The following is an 18,887-nucleotide window of genomic DNA, read 5'->3' on the forward strand; positions in this document are numbered from 1 at the left end:
GACACCCACAAAGTATTTCCTTACATTTACCACCTTGAGTGACCCTCTCCAAACTGTGACCCTTTCTAAACTCTCTTCTACTGTGCTTCCTTCCCCAGGTTCAGAGTGGTACTTCATCAGAGTGGAGATGACTGTGACAGATGTCAACGACAATGTCCCAGACTGGAGCATGGTTCCTGCTCCCTACCTTGCTGTGGTTTCACCTGATGCCCCTGCGGGCTCGCTTGTCTACAAGCTCCATGCCCAAGACGGGGATGAAGGCAACAACGGTGAAGTGGAGTACTTCCTGTCAGATGGTAGGTTATTTCTTTCTTCTTTTCTCCTGCTTGTCTGATGGTTTAACATTACTTTTTAAAGACAAGGTAAGTTCTTCTTCCTTACTCCTCACGTTGAGGTTTAGGTAAGTGCCAGGACCCTGGTATTGTTCATGCTGCTTCACTGGCATTAGGATGCATGAATGGAGCAGAGCGAGTTCTTACGCCCCTGCCGTGCATGCGATGATGCTGAGCCAACCTGTGGTTGCAACAAAACAATATTTCACCCTGATAAAGGAACCACTACTGAGTTTTAATATGAAACCTTAACATCTGAACTGAACCCTTAAACATTCACAACGTTTCAGTTACGAGCCAAGATATCCTTTCAAGCTAATTCTTGCTAACTAAACTTATGAAAGATCAAATACTGTGAAACTGTATTTTTGCCGACACCGGATATAAAAGTAAAACCAGAGACTATTTTGAATGAAGTTGCTTTCTCCTACTCACCCTTGGTCCAGATCCACAGCTGCATGCCTGCACCCTTCGCAGACATCTTCATCAAGTTCACAGGATGATGCAACGTAGTAGAATGATTTTATCCCATAGAGCAGCGTCAAAGTGAGGAGAACTCACTTTGCAGCCACTGCACGGTGTCCCCAGAAGTACCTGTATGCTGACTGGAAAAACAAAACAACAAAAAAGCATTGACTGGCAGACCACCAAGACCCAACAGTCAAATTGTACACACACATAGATAGCAGTCCCTGAAGCATACCTGATCATGATGTAGAATCACGTCTCTTCCTACGGCTCCCTGAAATTCAAGCTGAGCATGAATTTGGAGTTCATGCACATGGAGCTATTTTTTTTAACGTAATGTCAAAGTAATTTCTCTACTGCACAATATGATTTATTTTCTTATTGTCTGTCACACAGTGATTTATTCTGCTCTTCTTAGAATGTGTTAAAGTATTGTCTATAAAAAGACCATCTTAAAATGTTCCCCCTGTGGGGTCGACAGAAACGAAATTGAGAAAAGAAATTACAGGGGGAAAAAAAACATAAACATTGATGTTAGCATCTAGACTCAACTTTTCTGTGGTTTGAATTGATGTTTTGTACATTAAAGGTTTAATCACACCTCTCACAGTGCTTTTGTTCACCACCTCTGAGCATTGAGCTCAGTTCTTTTTGTGGATGAAGGAAGGCCTCCTATTCAGGTCAGTTCACTCCAAAGTAAAAAAAGAAAAGATAGCTTTTGCAAACACAGTGTAGTTTGGATGAAAGTCTTATCACAACCTGTTATGTTCCATACAGGTCACGTATTTTAACATCCCAGTTCCAGTTGCTCTGCTCTTTGCATTTCACATCTCATCAACTTGGAAAACTGACCGTCCAACCACATTTATCACTTGGCCGGCGCATGCTCAACGTGATTTTACACTATTTTTTGACAGCTCTCAAAGGCAGCCGGATTTACACACACCCTCTTGCCATGTAGTCCTCTGCACTGCTTGACTCTGAGCTGTAATGGAGAGAGACTGTCCAGGGGTTGTTATGTCTCTACTTTTAAGCTGAAAGCCTTCGCAGTGTGAAGTGAGTCTGGACGAGAAAGATGAAGATCAACACACAGATAAACTTGCATCATGAAATAATGCTCTGCATCGCTCTAGTTCATCCGCTCATCATTTTTTTGTGATACACAGTCTCACTGCTATTCTGCCAATGCATAACATCTATAGTAATCTGTCTCCTTGTACCTCTCAGTGATTCTGTCAAGTAACTGAAGTTATTATCAGCCCTGCCAACGTGTTGAGTCATCTATTATACATAAAAGGTTATATTGAACCTGGACTCTTACTTTTTATTCCATTTACTTTTTTAAATTTTTTTTTTGTAGATCTCAGATCTAAATCTCATTTTTGATCTGCTTTCTGTATAATGTCCAATGAATCTTGTAAATTTCTTGCGTGGAGAAGGTGTTGGAAATGTGTAATAAAACTCCTGTCATCTGCAGGCGGTGATGGTCGATTTGAAGTCGACAGGAAGAGCGGCCAGGTACGGACTACAGGCCTCCCCCTGCAGCGGGACAGGGAGTACCTGCTGACAGTCGTGGCTGCCGACCGGCTGGGCAGCCGCAGTGCCCCTGCTGTGGTCTCCGTGGTTGCTGGAGCCAGGCCGCCACAGTTCTCAAACGCCTCCTTTACTATTGCAATACCCGAAAACACCCCTGAAGGACAGCCGTGAGTTCACACATACACACAGGAATAATTTTTTACCCAAATGTCCTCACTAGAAATCACCCTTGAAGTGGTTTATACACATGAAAGGCTCACGCAACTGTGCACACACGTTTCTCTCAGACCCGTCTTTCTACCACAGACGTGATTGATATCTACTCAGATGAGCATTAATTTTACATTGCATATGTGTTTGAAAATATGAATTCATCATACATATTTGATGGGCACGCATAATATTTCTTTTCTCTCTGTGGCTGTGCGAGCACATCTTTGTGTTTTACAGACTGCTACAATTGATTTCAGTAGTATAAGCACGACACACTCAGCCATGAGTATTATTATATGCATCGGATGAGTAACAGCACTGCCCTCATGTATTGATCTACACACACACATGAACACACTTGCACTATGTTTAATTGTGAAAGTTGAGTAATGGATGCAGTGGTGGATGTAATACATGGTCTCTGCACTCGTCTCGAAGGGAAATCACCGTGCATCAGTGTGTGCATGTCTTTCACACATTATACTGTACTGTGTGTATTATACACACACAAGTGCACGCACACTGAGGTCTGAGTTAAGTGGTACAGTTAGGACTGGTGTCCTTGAATTGGTCTCGTTTCCCATGACACCCCCTCCAGCTTCTTCAGTGTTACTGACACATTTGGCAAACCAGTAGAGTGGATATTCCAGTCTGTTGTTTACGCTGATTTCGTCATGGAAATTGTGTACAGCTCCGTGATAAATAACAGACATCAACTCAGCTCAGGATTTCATGGACAACTGCCCCCACCCTAACCCCTTAGTGTATTTAGTGCTACTCTAGTGGACACTGTACAGTATTGTACATACCTCTCCCTCTCCCTCCAGGCATGTTGCTGTATAAAAATCTACTCATCTCAGTACTTTACTGCTCTTTTTCCTCTACAGACAGACACTATAATTCTATTCTTATTCTAATCGACGGAGGTCTATTTGTCACATACTGGAATACACTTTACAGCTCTGCATCAAAAAAATCTCTGTCCTTGCATACTTGTCTGAAAATGCATATCACAAGACCATTCGTGTTCACTTGGTATGAGCGTGCCATATTATATATCCATGTTGCATTTACCACTGGGAGTTGTTAGTTTTTTTGTTATTTCCCTGAAAAAGGTCTCACAAGTCTCTCGTCTCTGCATGTTCACACTAAAATCCAACCCTATAATTTACTAATCGCAACCAGCACGGTAATAAAACTCCCTTTAAGGGGCTTTGGTACTCAGTAATAGTGGATGCCATGTATGAATAGCAAAAACATTCAAAACTAAAATGCATTCGTGTGGATGTAGCAATAGGGCCATGTCAGGTAATGGCCTGTTTGAAACAACAAGCAGACATTCTGCTATTTGATAACACAGGACATGTGTTTCAACATCACAAACTAAGTTCATTTGCTGAGTTGTCATTTATTTGTCTGTAGCTGTTACTAACATTGGGTTAGGGTGGTTACTCTCAAAGCCTTGTCATTATTTTTCTTAAAATTTAATGTTGATGACACTTGAGAGTTTTTATATACACATTTGAAAAATTATCCTTATTATTGCCATATAGAATGACATTAGATCGTTGCCCCTGTGACCTACAGGCTCCTTACTTCAGGTTATGGATAATTTCCCATAGAGCAAATGGCCAAAACACACAATTCTTCTCAGCACCACTCTTTTGGAAGACATCCATTTAAACAGGCTAGAATATACTTTGCACCCCTCTGCCCCAGCCCTGCTACTGCACCTTCAGTCAATATCGACCTTTGTCTCTGTGTCTCTCCAGCTTCCTGGTCACACCTGCGGTGTCCTTCCAGGACAAACCAATCAGCTACAGCCTCCTCATTAATCCCAGCAGTCTCTTCTCCATCTCAGCGGAGACGGGTGAGATCAGCCTGACCCGCCCTATCGACTACGAGAGTGACCAGCATCGCTACTTGCTGCTGGTGCGAGCAAGCGAGGGCCTGGACAGCATGAGCAGTGCAGCAGAGGTTTGTGTTTCAAGTCAATTTCCATGGTCAATGCAGCGACTGGACAGCCTTCAAAACTCTTTTGACATTACAAGGTTGTCTCGTTGTCTTACACAGTCTGCACAGCATACAAACAATCTCTGGGTCTTCGACTTAAGAATTCTTCTACCAATTTTATCAATTTCTCGAGCAGCACAGATAAGTATGATCTGCTGTATTTTCAGCTATTGTTACTTACTTTCTGGGACTGAATTGTGGACTCAGTAGAGTAGTAGATAGTTGCGAGAAAGCTGTTGAATTGTCCTGATTACGATACACCCTTCAAATAATGAAAAAAACACACTCAGGGACGTAAAATCCCAGACTACTCTAAAACATCCTTGAGCTGAACATGCATTTAAGCTGCTGAATAACTGTTGGGTTTAATTGTATTGATTTACAGTTGCTGTGTGGCTGGTAATAGTTGTGAATGTTGCAGTTAAAATGATCGTTTCGTTTTAGGGCCTCCAGATTAGTCTCTTTTTTGTTGGGTTGTTATGGGATGCCCTCATCCGGAATTGATTGCAAAAGAGCATTACAATTCTCGAAGTAAATGACAACTGCACATTTGCATTTGCATTCTGAAAGCATGAACACTGGCTTTTTCAATTCTGAATAGACATTTCTGTGAGGACTAACTGCTGTGGGATTCCCAGTGACTTCCTCATTTTGTCAGGAAGTGAGGGAGAACAGCGGCTGACCGCTGCAGGCATTGATGCATCTGGTCTGCTTTCCATCATTACTCTGGCCTCGGGCTGAAACATGTCCTGCTGAACCGATCTGTCCTCAACTGCTCCGCTCTGGAACTCTGTGGACTGCAGAGCACCAGGAGCCTGAGTGGAGAGAGGAAGAGATGGAAAGTAAGAGAATGAGAGGAGGTTTGCTAGATTCAGCACTAAGGGGAGAAGGATAGATGGAAAGAATGAAAGAAAGGAAGAAAGGAATTGGCAGGGATATGGTATGTGCCCCTGTGTGCCCACCCTCCTGCCCGATAGTGGCCGGCCTCCTCAGCCCTGTGCCTGCCCTCTGAAGCCAGGGTAAGCTTTTTGAATTTCCAACTGCGCTGAACAGCCAGCACCTTCTACACCACAGCCCCAGGCCTCCATACACCTCTCTGTCTGTGCAGCTTAACGCCATGATGATGTGTGTGTGTGTGTGTGTGTGTGTGTGTGTGCGAACACTGGCCATATTGCATGTGATCTTACATGTGATTTTTATTTCAAGACAGTTGTTGTCTTGCATCACAAATGAGTGAAATTATCTTCGAGGACAGTTTTTGATGTGGTGCTTTTACCACCGTCTCCAGCATATTCGCCTGAAAACACTTTAACTGATCTCAGTAAAAGGATTTACTGGCCCAATACCGTGAGTGTGTAGTGTTCAGTATCAGCAGTGGGGAATTTTTGTGTTTTGCGAAGGATAATCTTGTTGACAGAGTAAACCTTTTACAGAGGCTCTCTGCTTTAAATCAGCTTTAATGTCCCTCTCCTTGCTTTTTGCTGCCTCCTGAACAGAATTACAGTATCAGTCATTGCATCACGTTAGAACAATTGAGAGGATAATGGAGGCTTGAATGGCAACAACAACAAAGCTTAAGTGGTTTATTGATATAGTATATGGTTGAGGTAAGGAAGGATACACACTCAGCTCCAGATATTTGTTTGTTAAAATATTCATGCTATATGATTGTTCTAAATATAATAAGCATAGTTTATTTTCAACAGTACATCGAAGTCATACCTAGAGGTGCAGCCTCTCCCGTGCTCCATGGTAATACTTTAGTAAAGACTGTGCTGGTTAATTATAGGTTCCATGCACACATCTCAGCATTACTGTGATGTGATGGCAGGCGGGATGCCAGTTCAAATATATGTTGGGCGGATGGTTTTAGTTTTAGATTTGCACCAATAGTGAGACTGAGATAGTCAAAATCTGTATTAACCATCAGGGACCATCTATGTATAAACCATCCCCTCACGAGTGCATATTCGCGAGTGAGCGTTTCTGCTCAACACCACCCGGTGGTAGCTACTCGCTCGTCTAGTTGAATTTTGGGACTTTAGAGGAGGGGCCAGTGGCTGATGCTCCCCTCCTTCGATTGGTCAGTTTGAACACTCCGGTCCTCAGCCATATCTCTGATCTCATCCAATTCATGGATCATATAACTGCTGTCAGCACAAAAGCCTATATGTAAAAATGTTATGTTTATGCACTGTTTACTGATGTACTATTAACTTGTGTTAAGGGCATTATAGAAGTGGCTGGCTCAACGTAAAGCTCTGCACAACTTGCTGTCTTGTGATACTACATGACTGACTGGTGACAGGGGGGGTCATACTCTTCACTAACTTTAACCAGGACAATCTCCTGACTGGTCCCCAAACTCAACATGTCTTCAGCCTCTGTCCCCACCTCCAAACACTCCAAATGCCACTTGACGGGCAAGCGACTGTTGGTTGGTGTTAAGCAGTTGTGAACGCTTGGGAAAGGGCAAGTTCATGTTTGTCTCACCCCTGTGCTCGCAGAGCCGCAGTTTTGCATGCGTAGCATAAATGCAAGCTGGTGAGTATGCCTTTCCACTTGCCAATACTGTTTTGTGCGCTTGCAGAATACAAATGCTGCCTAGCTAGTAAGGTTTTACACTTGGGAATTTTGAGACTAAATTAACGCCATATTATCAAAGCCAATAATTAAGCCCGAATTTAAAATTGGATTATATATTTATAGTTTTATTTCCTGGAAACATAGTTGTAGCATCAGATGCCAACAGAAACAGCAAGTTTTGTGTGTGTCTGTGTGTGTGTGTGTGGGTGTGTGTGTGTGTATGTGTACATCAAATCTAAAACACTGCTTACTATAGATGTGTTGGTGAGTGTGACTGATGGATTTTTTTCCCCACGGAGACACTGAATGACGGGCTAGAGAGAACATGGAGACACACTATAGATGATTGTCGATGGGAAAATGTATGAGGCAGCAGAGTAACGCACTCACCACCAATCCATCTGATGTGTTATGTAAGTTGACGTTCAATAAAAGAAGACTGCTGATGCTCATAACTGCGAGACTAGACTCCCTTAAATCGATACATATTTTAGAAAACACACTTCCTCTGGAAAAAAGAAGCAGTTGTGCTGTCAGTCACTTATGGAGAGTCTGCTTGTGAAGCCACAGTATCTCCCTACAGAGCCGAGAGGACAACATGCAGCAATCAGCATCCTCCATTCGTGGATCTTTGCTGACTGTGGTAACTTTTCCTTTTTTCGATTGCACAAAGGTGAATTCCTGATAAACGATCCATCTTTTGAATGCTGAAGATTTGCAAAGCGAGGGTGTTTGGGTTCCGGTCATCTGGATTTGATAAACATAAGTCAAACTTTAAATAATTCTCTTTTTAAACTCTTCTGTGACCATTATGTCACTGTATTTAATTCCGCACCAACTCCACCCTTCTTGCAGAGCCCTCACCTCTGCTTGCCCATGTCCAATACCTGTGCTGAACGCAGTGGATGGGATCATGACACCTCTCTAGTGAAAATCTTGATGAAGTGAAGTTAAATTGTGTTCCTTTGACATGGCCTAATTTGAAAATATGTAAAAGGAGCAAAGTCTGAAGACTGCAGTGCTGCTGGATGGACTGTGATACTGAACCTATCCTGTAGACACTTGTTTCACTGGAGCTATCTCTTTGGTACTTAGAGGCTAAGAAGATTTACTTTCCCAGATGAAGGTGTGACTTTGATTATCTGCTTAAAGTGTGAGGGATCCTGGATCCAAAGACTACAGACGGTGCTACTCTCGGCCTGAACAAAATCCCATTAGACATTTTATTAAGAAGCTTTGGCCACTATTCTTACCTCCACAGAGGAGCTTATGTGTCTGGCCGCATTTGTTTGATAGTTAGCAGTGTCACACAAAAACTACTGAGCCAATTTCCATCAAACTTTGTGGATGGGTAGGACATGGCCAGAGGAAGAAACCATAACACTTTGGAATGGATCCTAATAAATTCAGGACTTATATATTTTACTTTCTTTGCACCATTTCCTACAGAATGAATTCAACAAATGGATGTAGTGGGGGTGCATGTGCACACGCACGGAGGTCTCTCTCACGCGCGACACAGACTGAATGCATTAGAGAGAGAAATGCATTGCATACCGCAACTGCAGCTTAAATGATGAGGTCTGCATGGACACTAAAGGATTTAATGGATGATAGTGCTATTGAGCATGCTGCAAATAGCTCTGCAATTAGCGCTGCAGATATAAGATATTATAAGAAGTGCAAACATTCTTTGGGTTCATTGTGAAACTGTGGCCACCACAGTCTAGATAATGAATGGGAAACACTGCTTCGGCATGGCAAGAGCCTTAGCCTTGGTGAAGGTGCTCTCAGAGTGCCCTTCTCATTGTTTGTGTGTCTTGTACAACACCGGTGGGCTCTTCTGGCTTTGCAACACTTTTTCCCTGCAGTGTCAGTGAGTGTGTCAAGCTCAGGTACACCCACTCCTCTTTTCACTCCAACAAACAATACCTCACAAGCTGTGGCGGCTGGCGATAAAATGTATAGGGGCCGCAGAGTTTTTTTTTTTGTTGTTGTTGGGGTGGACAACAAAACAATAAGCCAGTCCTGTAGCCTGCATCGAAAAAGTGGCCTCATTGTGACTGTGACAACTTTCATGGCAGTTGCATTTTTCAGAGAGATGTTTTAGGTCTCGCAAAACAGTATTTACATAATTGTTATCCAGAGGAAGAGTTTGCTCTCCTTGTCTAAACAGTCTCTGTCGGTGCAGTCAGACACCACCTCATGATTTAAGGTGTGCTATGTTATCCCCTCCCTCTCTGATTAAAGTTTACCATAGCATTAAAAGTGAGGGTATGGATTTGTTTCCCCATAAAGACTTGAGAGGTAATGTCAGTGCAGCCATCCTGCTGTACTTAAATTTTTGCTTTTGATTTGATCCTGCTCCTCAGAAATCTGTCTCTGTCTGCCAGAGTAGTGAACAGAGGTGCTGCATCGGTGTGAACCGGAGCCACTGAGCATGACTTTAATTTGCAGGTAGTTTCCAAGTTTCTCCCTCCAGGAGTGATAACTCATCGGCACCATTAGTTACCTAACCAGCCTGAGACCTGCCAGGAGCCATCCCGTGTGTGTGTGTGTGTGTGTGTGTGTGTGTGTGTGTGTGTGTGTGTGTGTGTGTGTGTGTGTGTGTGTGTGTGTGTGTGTGTGTGTGTGTGTGTGTGCTTAAGCTCATCTTGCTTTATTACGCCTGACTTCCCCTCTCTTCTCATTCAATCTTGCTTTTCCTAAGACCTTGTACACACACATACAGTAAGATCGTATAGCTTGCTGTACCCTCACCAGTTCCTGTCATATTGGCACATAGGCTCACTCGCTCTGGCATGACAAGACAAATACACACAAATCCCACAAACACACACACACACACACACACACACACACACACACACACACACACACACACACACACACACACAGACACAAACAAAGCCAAACTAAGATTGGCAGCCACTGGCAAACACACTTAAATCACCTCAGGGAGTTGCCATGGTCAGATTTTGTCTTGTTTTCCATTGCTTCGAAGCTGATCTTTGCTGAAGGATTAACTGATATTACAGAATTTCATTTTACCTATCGGGACTTAATACCAGTGGTATTTGCACTAACTGTGTGTGTGTGTGTGTGTGTGTGTGTGTGTGTGTGTGTGTGTGTGTGTGGGTGTGTGTGTGTGTGTGTGTGTTGATCTGAGAGTGGTTTAGTGTTAAGTGTAAACTGCAGTTTTTTAGTGGAAAAAGGGATGTGGGGTTGGGGTCAGATGAGCTGCCAGCCTATGTTTGTATTTATTCCTCCTGAATACTGCAACCCAGCAGTCAACATCTGGTACAAGATGCTGTGTTTTCCTTCATGTCCCTAATGAACCAAACAGCATTACAGTGTCTCACGCACACGCATACACCCACCTCTATGCTCACACCATACAAATCCATCTTTGCACAGTGATCCACTCTCATTTGTTGGCTCAGGGCTTCTGAAAAAAAAAAACTGCACAAGATTGCATTCTCTGCTGACCTACTGAAGGGGACCACAGTGCCAGCTCTGCAGCAGTTTGCTCACTGAGGGGGGGGTAAATAAATCAGAGGGATCAGGGCGAGGGCACGCCTTCTGAGGAGGCCGGGATGAGGCTTGCTTTTTGGTGAGGAATAGGGTTAATTTGGGTTACTCCCCGCCCGATGAAAACGACTCCGGACCTAAAGAAAACCAAACGGTGCCTGAAGTAGTTATCCCACATTTACATTATTTTCATAACACAAATCTATAAAGTTTTTTTTACTTTTTTTAATCTCCAGCTTTTCTACTTGTCTACCAATAACAGCATCACTGAAACATATACTTTACATTACTACTTAGTAATGTTTAGGTAAAATCCTGCACATGTAGGTTGATATAAATTCATATTTAATACAAAGTATTCTGTAGAATGCCAAGCTGAATTTCAGGTGAAACAACCACACCACGTCGATCACATTCTGTTTCTACCTGTAATTCCTCCCTAAAGCCAGCCTGCCCCACTAACTTCCTCCATGACTCTCTTTCTCTCAATCTCCTCCTCTATTCTCCCTCAGGTACGAGTTGTTATTGTCGATGAAAACGACTGTGTTCCAGAGTTCCTCCAGTCCATTTACAGCAAGGATGGTGTCCCAGAGACGGTGACGACAGCAACCTCCCTGCTGCAAGGTGGGGCATCCACACAAATCTCAAAAGACTTGTTTCGTTTCCCATCCCTAACTCCGCATTGTGTTTTGTCCCACTGAATGCACTTTTCTCGTTTTAGTTTTCAGACAACAAGAAAAATCACATTTCACTTTTCCAATCGTTATACACTGCACTGTTTTTAGTAGCTTTTGTTTCAAATATCAATAAACTGAAGGAAGCTGCTTTTATGTTGTTATACAATTCAACTTCATTCTTATAAAATCTCATGCAATGCTAAAAATCCTACCGTGTTCTCAATGATACCTGATAATCATGTTACTGAGGTGAATATGCTGCAGTGCTGCACTTTTCTCCACTGGGTTCTTCTGTTGAAATAGGTTTTATTTTGTTTATACCGATATAAGATGGTTTTAGAATTCAAGACAGAACATATTTCTATATGTATGTATATATAGCTAAACCATGTGAGGCTCAGTGGGTTATGTGAAGTATCAGTAATATGCACAAGACTGAACTCTGTTGAGACCTGGCATTTTATCTCAAGTGATCCAATCACACGCTGACAGCTCTGAAGTGAGGGTGTGAATGCAGCTAAGAAACATTGAGGGCACAGTTAAGATCCAATCTCTCAGAGGCCACACTCTTTTGGCTGTGTGAACCCAAATTAGTTCTGAGTCCCATTGACGGACCACCTACTCAGCTGATGTCCTGTTACCTGCTTCCGTTTCATAATGAACCAAACATATTATCCGTTTGTTTTCAAATGAGTAGTTTATATTTTATTATATAGCTGCAGCACATTGATTCGCTCAGCCCCTCCATGCCCTGCTGTCTCTCCTAAGCTGCGGTCTCCTGAAAATACCCGGAGGGGCTGTATGTTAGTATATTAGTTGCTGTTGACATTCTCCAGACTTTTTTCTGGCAGCCTCCCAAAATAAAAAATAAAAACTCCTGTGAGAATACAGCAGATTATCAGAAGATTTCCTTTCGAGCAACAGATGTAAAACTGTAAAAACAGAAAGAATAGAAGAGGAGCCACATAGAAGCCACAGACAAAGAGGTCAACTTGGAAAGTCAAGATTGTCAAGACAGTGTTGATGTGCTGTAAACAAAAACATGTGATCTCCACAGCGGAATTTCTACTTTACACCCTGTCTCCTGCCCGCTGCGCCACCCCTCACCTGAACGCTGCAGAGATGTTCCTGTAGTTTTGAATGTGTGCTGCATTCTTCATATGTGAGAGGCAGAGGCTCAGGGGAGCGGACTTTCTCCAGAGTCCATGTCTGAGAAGGGTTTCACTCACTTTCTCTCACTCTCTCTCTTCTCTCTCACATACACTACATGAAAGATGCTTGTGTTTATTAGCTGGTGACATGTTCCAATCTCAGGTGTGAGCCGCTGTATTTAGAGTGGTCCACTTGTGATTAGATCTACGAAGACACCAGCTAATGCCAAGTGTGATCAGAGCCTAGGAGTGGCTGAGCTGCAACATTCTGATGTTTTGATTGGTCGGGAAACTAAGCACTGGAAGTCGGGAAATTACCAGCATCTGCATTAGACTTGCCTTTCCTGTAACAACCCAACTTCCACACGCGGATCGCTTAAGTTTCATTAAGCCTCAGAGGAAAAGGAAATGGTAGCTGTTGTGGGCACAATTCACTGCCAACAAAACTGAGGGGAAATCATTCCACACCCTTCTGTCCCTCTACTCTCTGTAAAAGACTACTCAGCTAGCCCCACTCTCCATTTAACATACATGTGATATCTTAAAAAGTGCAATTATTGCTCCAAATTGCATGGCTTCTAAAACAATATTTCCACTTAAAAAGCAGCTCAGGATCCATTTCTCCATCTTTACAGTTTAAAAGTCATTGATGCTCCACAGCTCCTTTACTTACTGTAGGCTAAAAATGGAAATACCAATAGCACTGCAAATGAATATTGACGGGAACAAAATGCAGGGATATAAAACATCACATGCTGGACGTAAATTATTGATGACTGCAGTCATGACATCTCAGTTTAAGGTCTCATTAGCTCAGGCTGCAAGGCAGGGACTTTTGGGTTAGATTTCTTATTTTTTTTATCCATGTTCTGTTGTGATCATCGCAGTCTCCCTCACCACTATCATTATCACCATTAGGCAAATAGGCTGTTTCTTTATAAGACAAATATCGCGCAGATAGTTTAAAAATGCATGGTGTCAGACTAAATAAAAGAATGGCTACGGCTTGGAAAATCCACCTATATCCTGAGAAAAAAATCACATTATGTTTACAGCATTTTGAGAATAATGCAACTTTTCAGAACCCTAAAAAAATTAAGATAAATTATACGAGCAAAACTGAACATGAGGTTGTGAAAATTATAAGAAAGTATCCCTTTTTACCGCCAGTTCCCGGGGCTGTAATAAACTGGCACAAAATGCTTGTGTAATTGATGACTCATGTTGTGTGTTGTGTTACAGAAGACATACAGCAGCCATGTCACAGCAGCCTGCTCTGCTGTACATAAGTACTTCAAAAACAACATATACAAAGAAAAAGAAGAAAAAAACAGAACAAACTGATGCAATTACCAGAGAGCATGATGCACCAGGCTCAACATAAGCACACGGAGAAAAGCCACGGTGCACAACGTGATGAATACTACTCCTGAAGTAGTGTACAGTAAATCCATTCAGGAGAAGCACAAAAGACAACGTTTTTCAGAAAATGTTTAAGCAGTTCAACTTCACAAGGCAAATAAATCACCAGTGGGGCTGCAGCAGTTCTTTGCAGTAACTTGGTTTATCTGATTCAAGACAGCATAATTGAATATATATAAAACACATACAACATTATGGGGTGTGCGTGCATTTGGGCCCAAATCCGCTCTGGTAGAAGGTCACATGATTGAGGTCAGAGTTAGAGCTGTTGGAGTTCCCATTGTTTTCTAAATTCTTGTGGACATACAATCCACAGGGGCAGAATCCACATTTCCATATGCTGCTGCTGAAAACATGTGAAATCAATACATTACATTAATTGCATTAGTCATCTTGACCACATATAGCCTTTAATAATCAACTGTATCAGCTCCACAGGCAAATAAACATGACGTGTGTGCAAAAACGTCTACCAACAGCGCTGGTTCTACTTAAAGAACAGTATTCACCTTGAAAATATGTTTTCATGCTGTTGGCCTGCTGAGTGCACTACTGTGCTGACGGCATGTGGTTATTATTCGTAACATTAGCGTGATTGAAAATCCTGCTTCTATAGCAAGTCTGATCCTCTTTCATCTGTAACTGATTCACAATTTGAACACATGTCGTGTCGCTCAGAACGTCTATGTTTGTTGGCTCTTTGTGGTTGTACTTCAACACAGTGGAGCATGCAGCATCAAACCCTTTAAGAGGAAATCAGCATGGTATTAAGCTCACAACAATAGTGCTCATAGGGTGATGTTAATCAGGGGCCGTATCATTTTCTTCATCTCAGTTTAGCATGTTAGCAATAAACAAAAGAACATTTATTGTTGTGATAAGCATTCTATGGGGACCAAGATTGATGGATTGCTATAAAAGTTTGACACGTATTCACGGTCCCCATAGAATGCTTGGGGAGAGTTGTTGGTGAGATATTTCAGTCCGTCTCTCTCCCTTTCTCTCTTTTAGAGGATCGATAAAAATGCTAGTGAATCCTAGTTAGTGAGGAATTGACTGAGGGAGTGCGGTGTGTGATGTAGGAGGAACAGCAAATGCTCAGCGTGCTGCCATCAACAGGTGCAACAAGGAAGGCGAGACATTTTCCCCTCCTGTGCTGCTGCTGTGTGTGTGTGTGTGTGTGTGTGTGTGTGTGTGTGTGTGTGTGCGTGTGCGAATTAGTTCGCTTGGGTAAAGAGACGGCTTTGTATACTTTTGTGAAAGAGTTCCCAATATTAAGAATGAAAACTCTCAGTGTCTGATATTTCTGTAAATGCTTCCTTTGTGTATCCTTTTTGAGTTTCCACATTTTAATTTTGAACACAGGTAATTAACTTTTGAACGACCTGTGTGTCGGATTTAGGAGGATTTGTAAGTCCATAAGTATGTTTGAATTGAAATGAGGAACCATTGTGTGTTCATTAGCTCAGAATAAGCTCTTATATGGAGCAGGTCCTCTTCCACGGAGTCCAACATGATGTACTATGTTTTGGCAGCGTATTCAGGGTGGGTTTAAACCTGCGTCCTCACTGCTATAGATGCCACTAAATCCAAACCACTTGTCCAGATAAATAATTATTTAAATAACTGAATCTCGTACTATTTTCTTCCAATTTAACTTCATAAATCCGTAAAAACTGCCTTGACATATTTAACAATGAATACTGTTGATTCCACCAGAATCCAATCTGAGTGCAGGTAAAATTTATCAGTCAAACCTGTTGAAATTAAGATTTTTTTTCCCCCTTACTTCATTTAACAGGTTAGAAGACACACTACTACATTCAATGAGTAGAGAGAAATAGGCATCCGGCGTCGTTTTGCTAAATCACGTGTTAGTAATCTCATAATCTGCTCCATCATGAGAGTGGACAAATGTGTACTTTGCCAAGTTGGAAAAGAAACTTCAGAGTACCAAGCAAGCCAATTATCTCACTTTCCATAGAGATCTGAGGCCCCTGCAGTTTCCATCTTCAGTACAAAATCATTATGTGCTAGACGGACATGGAAGCTGCAGCCTGGACTGCACCATGTAGCGATGCCAGCACAACAATGCTGCTTTAAGATTACAGAGGGACCCACTCAGAAATAGATAAATAAATGCTCAAACGGTGCTCTGAAGAGTACAAATGTGTACTTAGTGAATTAAATATTGACTCAAATGTGACATGTGTTTGACCACTGTGCGATTGGACAGGCACTAGTTCTCCACTTCGTTTCCCACCCTTCTTCATTGGATGAGAGCTTGTTCATCACTTTGCAGCAGGAAAACAGCAGCATTTCAGCCTCAATTCAGAAAGAGGACAGTTGTTGTAACCAAGGCTGCACGGCTGGGAAAACATTTTGCTTTATACAATTTGCTCACATAAATTTCAAGAACAGAAATTGCTGTACACCATACTACAAAACATAAAGAATGTATGATTTGATGCACTTTTTATTCGAGTGTTGCAATTTCTGTAGTAAGTAATGTAGCAATATGACCTATGACATATACAGAAGTTCTAGACTAATGTAAATAGCAACGCAATGTTTGATTTGAAAGCCTAGTTCTTTTTAAATCCATCAATGTGGCTGTGAGATAGGAAACTTGTTTTATCCAGATTGGTGGGCAGCATTATAACCTTAAGTAATGGAGGTAAACTGCACCCAGCATGCTCATGCTCACCAGCCGGGCAATTATGTGATAGTTTAAACCAAAACTGTTTGTGAGTCCAGCTGTCTGACTCTGGAGCTGCACACATAATCATTATTATATTACAAATAATGTTAAATTGAAATAATTTGGACTAGGAAGTAACTCTTTCTTTGAAAGTCTTTTGTGACTGTCCCTTGTATCGTCAGCTCTACATGCAAATGCACGATTGCCAGAAACATTGAAAACATCCATGTTTGATTCGTTTGTGCTCCTACACGTATGAGTGAATAGGTGAATAAACAAATTGAAACAGTTTATAAGTTTATATTTATGAAAGTTTTTTGAAGCATGTCTCTTTCCATAAGGTTTTGCAGCAGTAAAGGAACTAAAATAAACAGTGACATGTTTCCGTGTTTATGTGGGAGTGCATGCATTTATTCATTTTCATGCGGGTTTTGTGAGTGTTTGTTTTTGTGTGTATTGGCACATGAGCCAAATGCAATGTAAGGTGAATTGGAGAATTGGGAGTTTGATGGTGAAATGTTCTTGTTAGCGGGAAATATGCTTATTCAAATCCCTGGTGGTCTTTTCAGTTTTAGCAAGGCAATCAATTTGTGGCCGAGCAAGTCCTGGCTCCATGGATTCTCAGTGTGTGATGCAGAGACAGAAATGGTGCAGAATGACAGTCCTTTCTATTCATTTGCTGCAAATAACTCTTACCTTCTCCTTGTAGGTTTATAGAACTGAACATTTAAATCTGTGGGAACGACACTTTCTTGTCAATCTTCATCTCAGTCAGAGCATGAGAAGTGAATAGCTGCCCTGTGCTCAAATAAAAAAAAAGAAAAAACAGAACTTGAGTTTCCATTAATAAAAGATATTGTCCTTCTCATATTAGATTCAGCCTCTCTTTTCTCTTTCTTAAATCAGTGCACTGTATTGCCCTAAGCAATGAGGTTTTGACAAGTAATGCCTCGTGTCGTTTCATTTTTCTGAAGAAACCCAAGTGGGAATGAAAGGAAAGAAAGGGAAATAACATAGTTATGTAGCAATTTCTTACTTTGAGTGTTTTTCACTGGACAACACAGCTCAGGCGCTTACCCTTGTCCAAGTACAAGTAGTGCCTCCATTCATGTGTTCATTGCAATAACAAGGTCTAACGGGAAGAAGTTGACAGCATGGGAGTTTCCTGCTGCGTAGCTATGGTAGTGATGGCATATTTAGGTAGAAGGGATCAGTGGAAACAATGCTTTAGTTGAAGTGTGTCGGTACCATGCTGTGGGAAAAGGGCTTTAGATAGTGTGTCTCATAAATCAGCCCTTGTATTGGACTATACTGCATGAGTAAAAAGAAAGGTTGAGATCTATGAGGCTCTGGGTGATGTCTTGGTTTAATACTTCTAACTTCTGTCTTTCTTTTCTCCATCTGTATGTTCTCCTCTTTAGTGTCAGCAAACGACTGTGACTCAGAAGAGAATGCAGAATTGACCTATTACACCCTGAGTCAGGACTTCACCATTTCCCCTCACGGGACCATCTTCCCTGTGGGGCCGCTGGACTACGAGAGGCCCAACCATCTGTACGAGTTTGTTGTGATGGCCATAGACAAGGGCGAGGTCCCTCGGACTGGTACAACCACAGTGCGCATCCGAATGGCTAATGTCAACGATGAGGAGCCTGAGTTCTCCCAACATGTGTAAGTTAGAGCTGGGGTTCTTACACAGTTGTTCATTGTGCAAGAGACAAAACAAGGGAATGTGGTTTTGATGGCATACGACGGCACTGAGTTTGTTTGAGGTATTTAGGCATTTAAACCCTCCTTACCCTGTGTCTGATTCCTCCCTGCTGGTGAGGGTGAGACACTTACAAGCAGATGGTCATTCTGGTGACAGCAACGTGTTATACAGAAGAGCTCAAGCTGTTCGAGTGTCACCCTGGATTCTCTATCCGTTCTGGAAAGCCACTGCAGGTGGATCTTCATGTGGTCTGAAGGAGTTGTAAAGCAGTTCGAGCTGTTTTGATGGTTGCAGAGATAAGCCAACAAATGTTTTGATGACCAAGTCATTATTCATCGAGCAAGAAATGCATTCACAAGTTTAATCTTCTCAAATGAGAATTTACAAGGTGTTTTGTGTTTTATTTAAATTGAATTTATTAGGAGAATGAAGTGTTTGCCAGACAGAACAGAATAGTTGATACTGGAAATGATCCTTAGACGTGTGCCTCCTTCTATTTTACCTTCTGATGAAATGCTTTGCTTCAGGGTGAAGGACAAAATGTTG

General features: G+C 42.0%; 1 protein-coding gene across 1 annotated transcript in view; it reads left to right on the top strand.

Moving 5' to 3' along the window:
- Positions 1–18,887, top strand: part of si:ch211-186j3.6 (neural-cadherin) — a 292,082-nt gene that overhangs the window by 79,807 nt on the left and 193,388 nt on the right. The window contains exons 2-6 of the mRNA XM_034570740.1: positions 99–296; positions 2,278–2,503; positions 4,322–4,526; positions 11,192–11,303; positions 18,052–18,301. Coding sequence (XP_034426631.1) covers positions 99–296; positions 2,278–2,503; positions 4,322–4,526; positions 11,192–11,303; positions 18,052–18,301 — 991 coding nt within the window. The remainder of the gene's footprint in view (positions 1–98; positions 297–2,277; positions 2,504–4,321; positions 4,527–11,191; positions 11,304–18,051; positions 18,302–18,887) is intronic.

The sequence above is a fragment of the Hippoglossus hippoglossus genome, chromosome 3 (genome assembly GCF_009819705.1).
Source record: "Hippoglossus hippoglossus isolate fHipHip1 chromosome 3, fHipHip1.pri, whole genome shotgun sequence".
Lineage (NCBI taxonomy): Eukaryota > Metazoa > Chordata > Actinopteri > Pleuronectiformes > Pleuronectidae > Hippoglossus > Hippoglossus hippoglossus.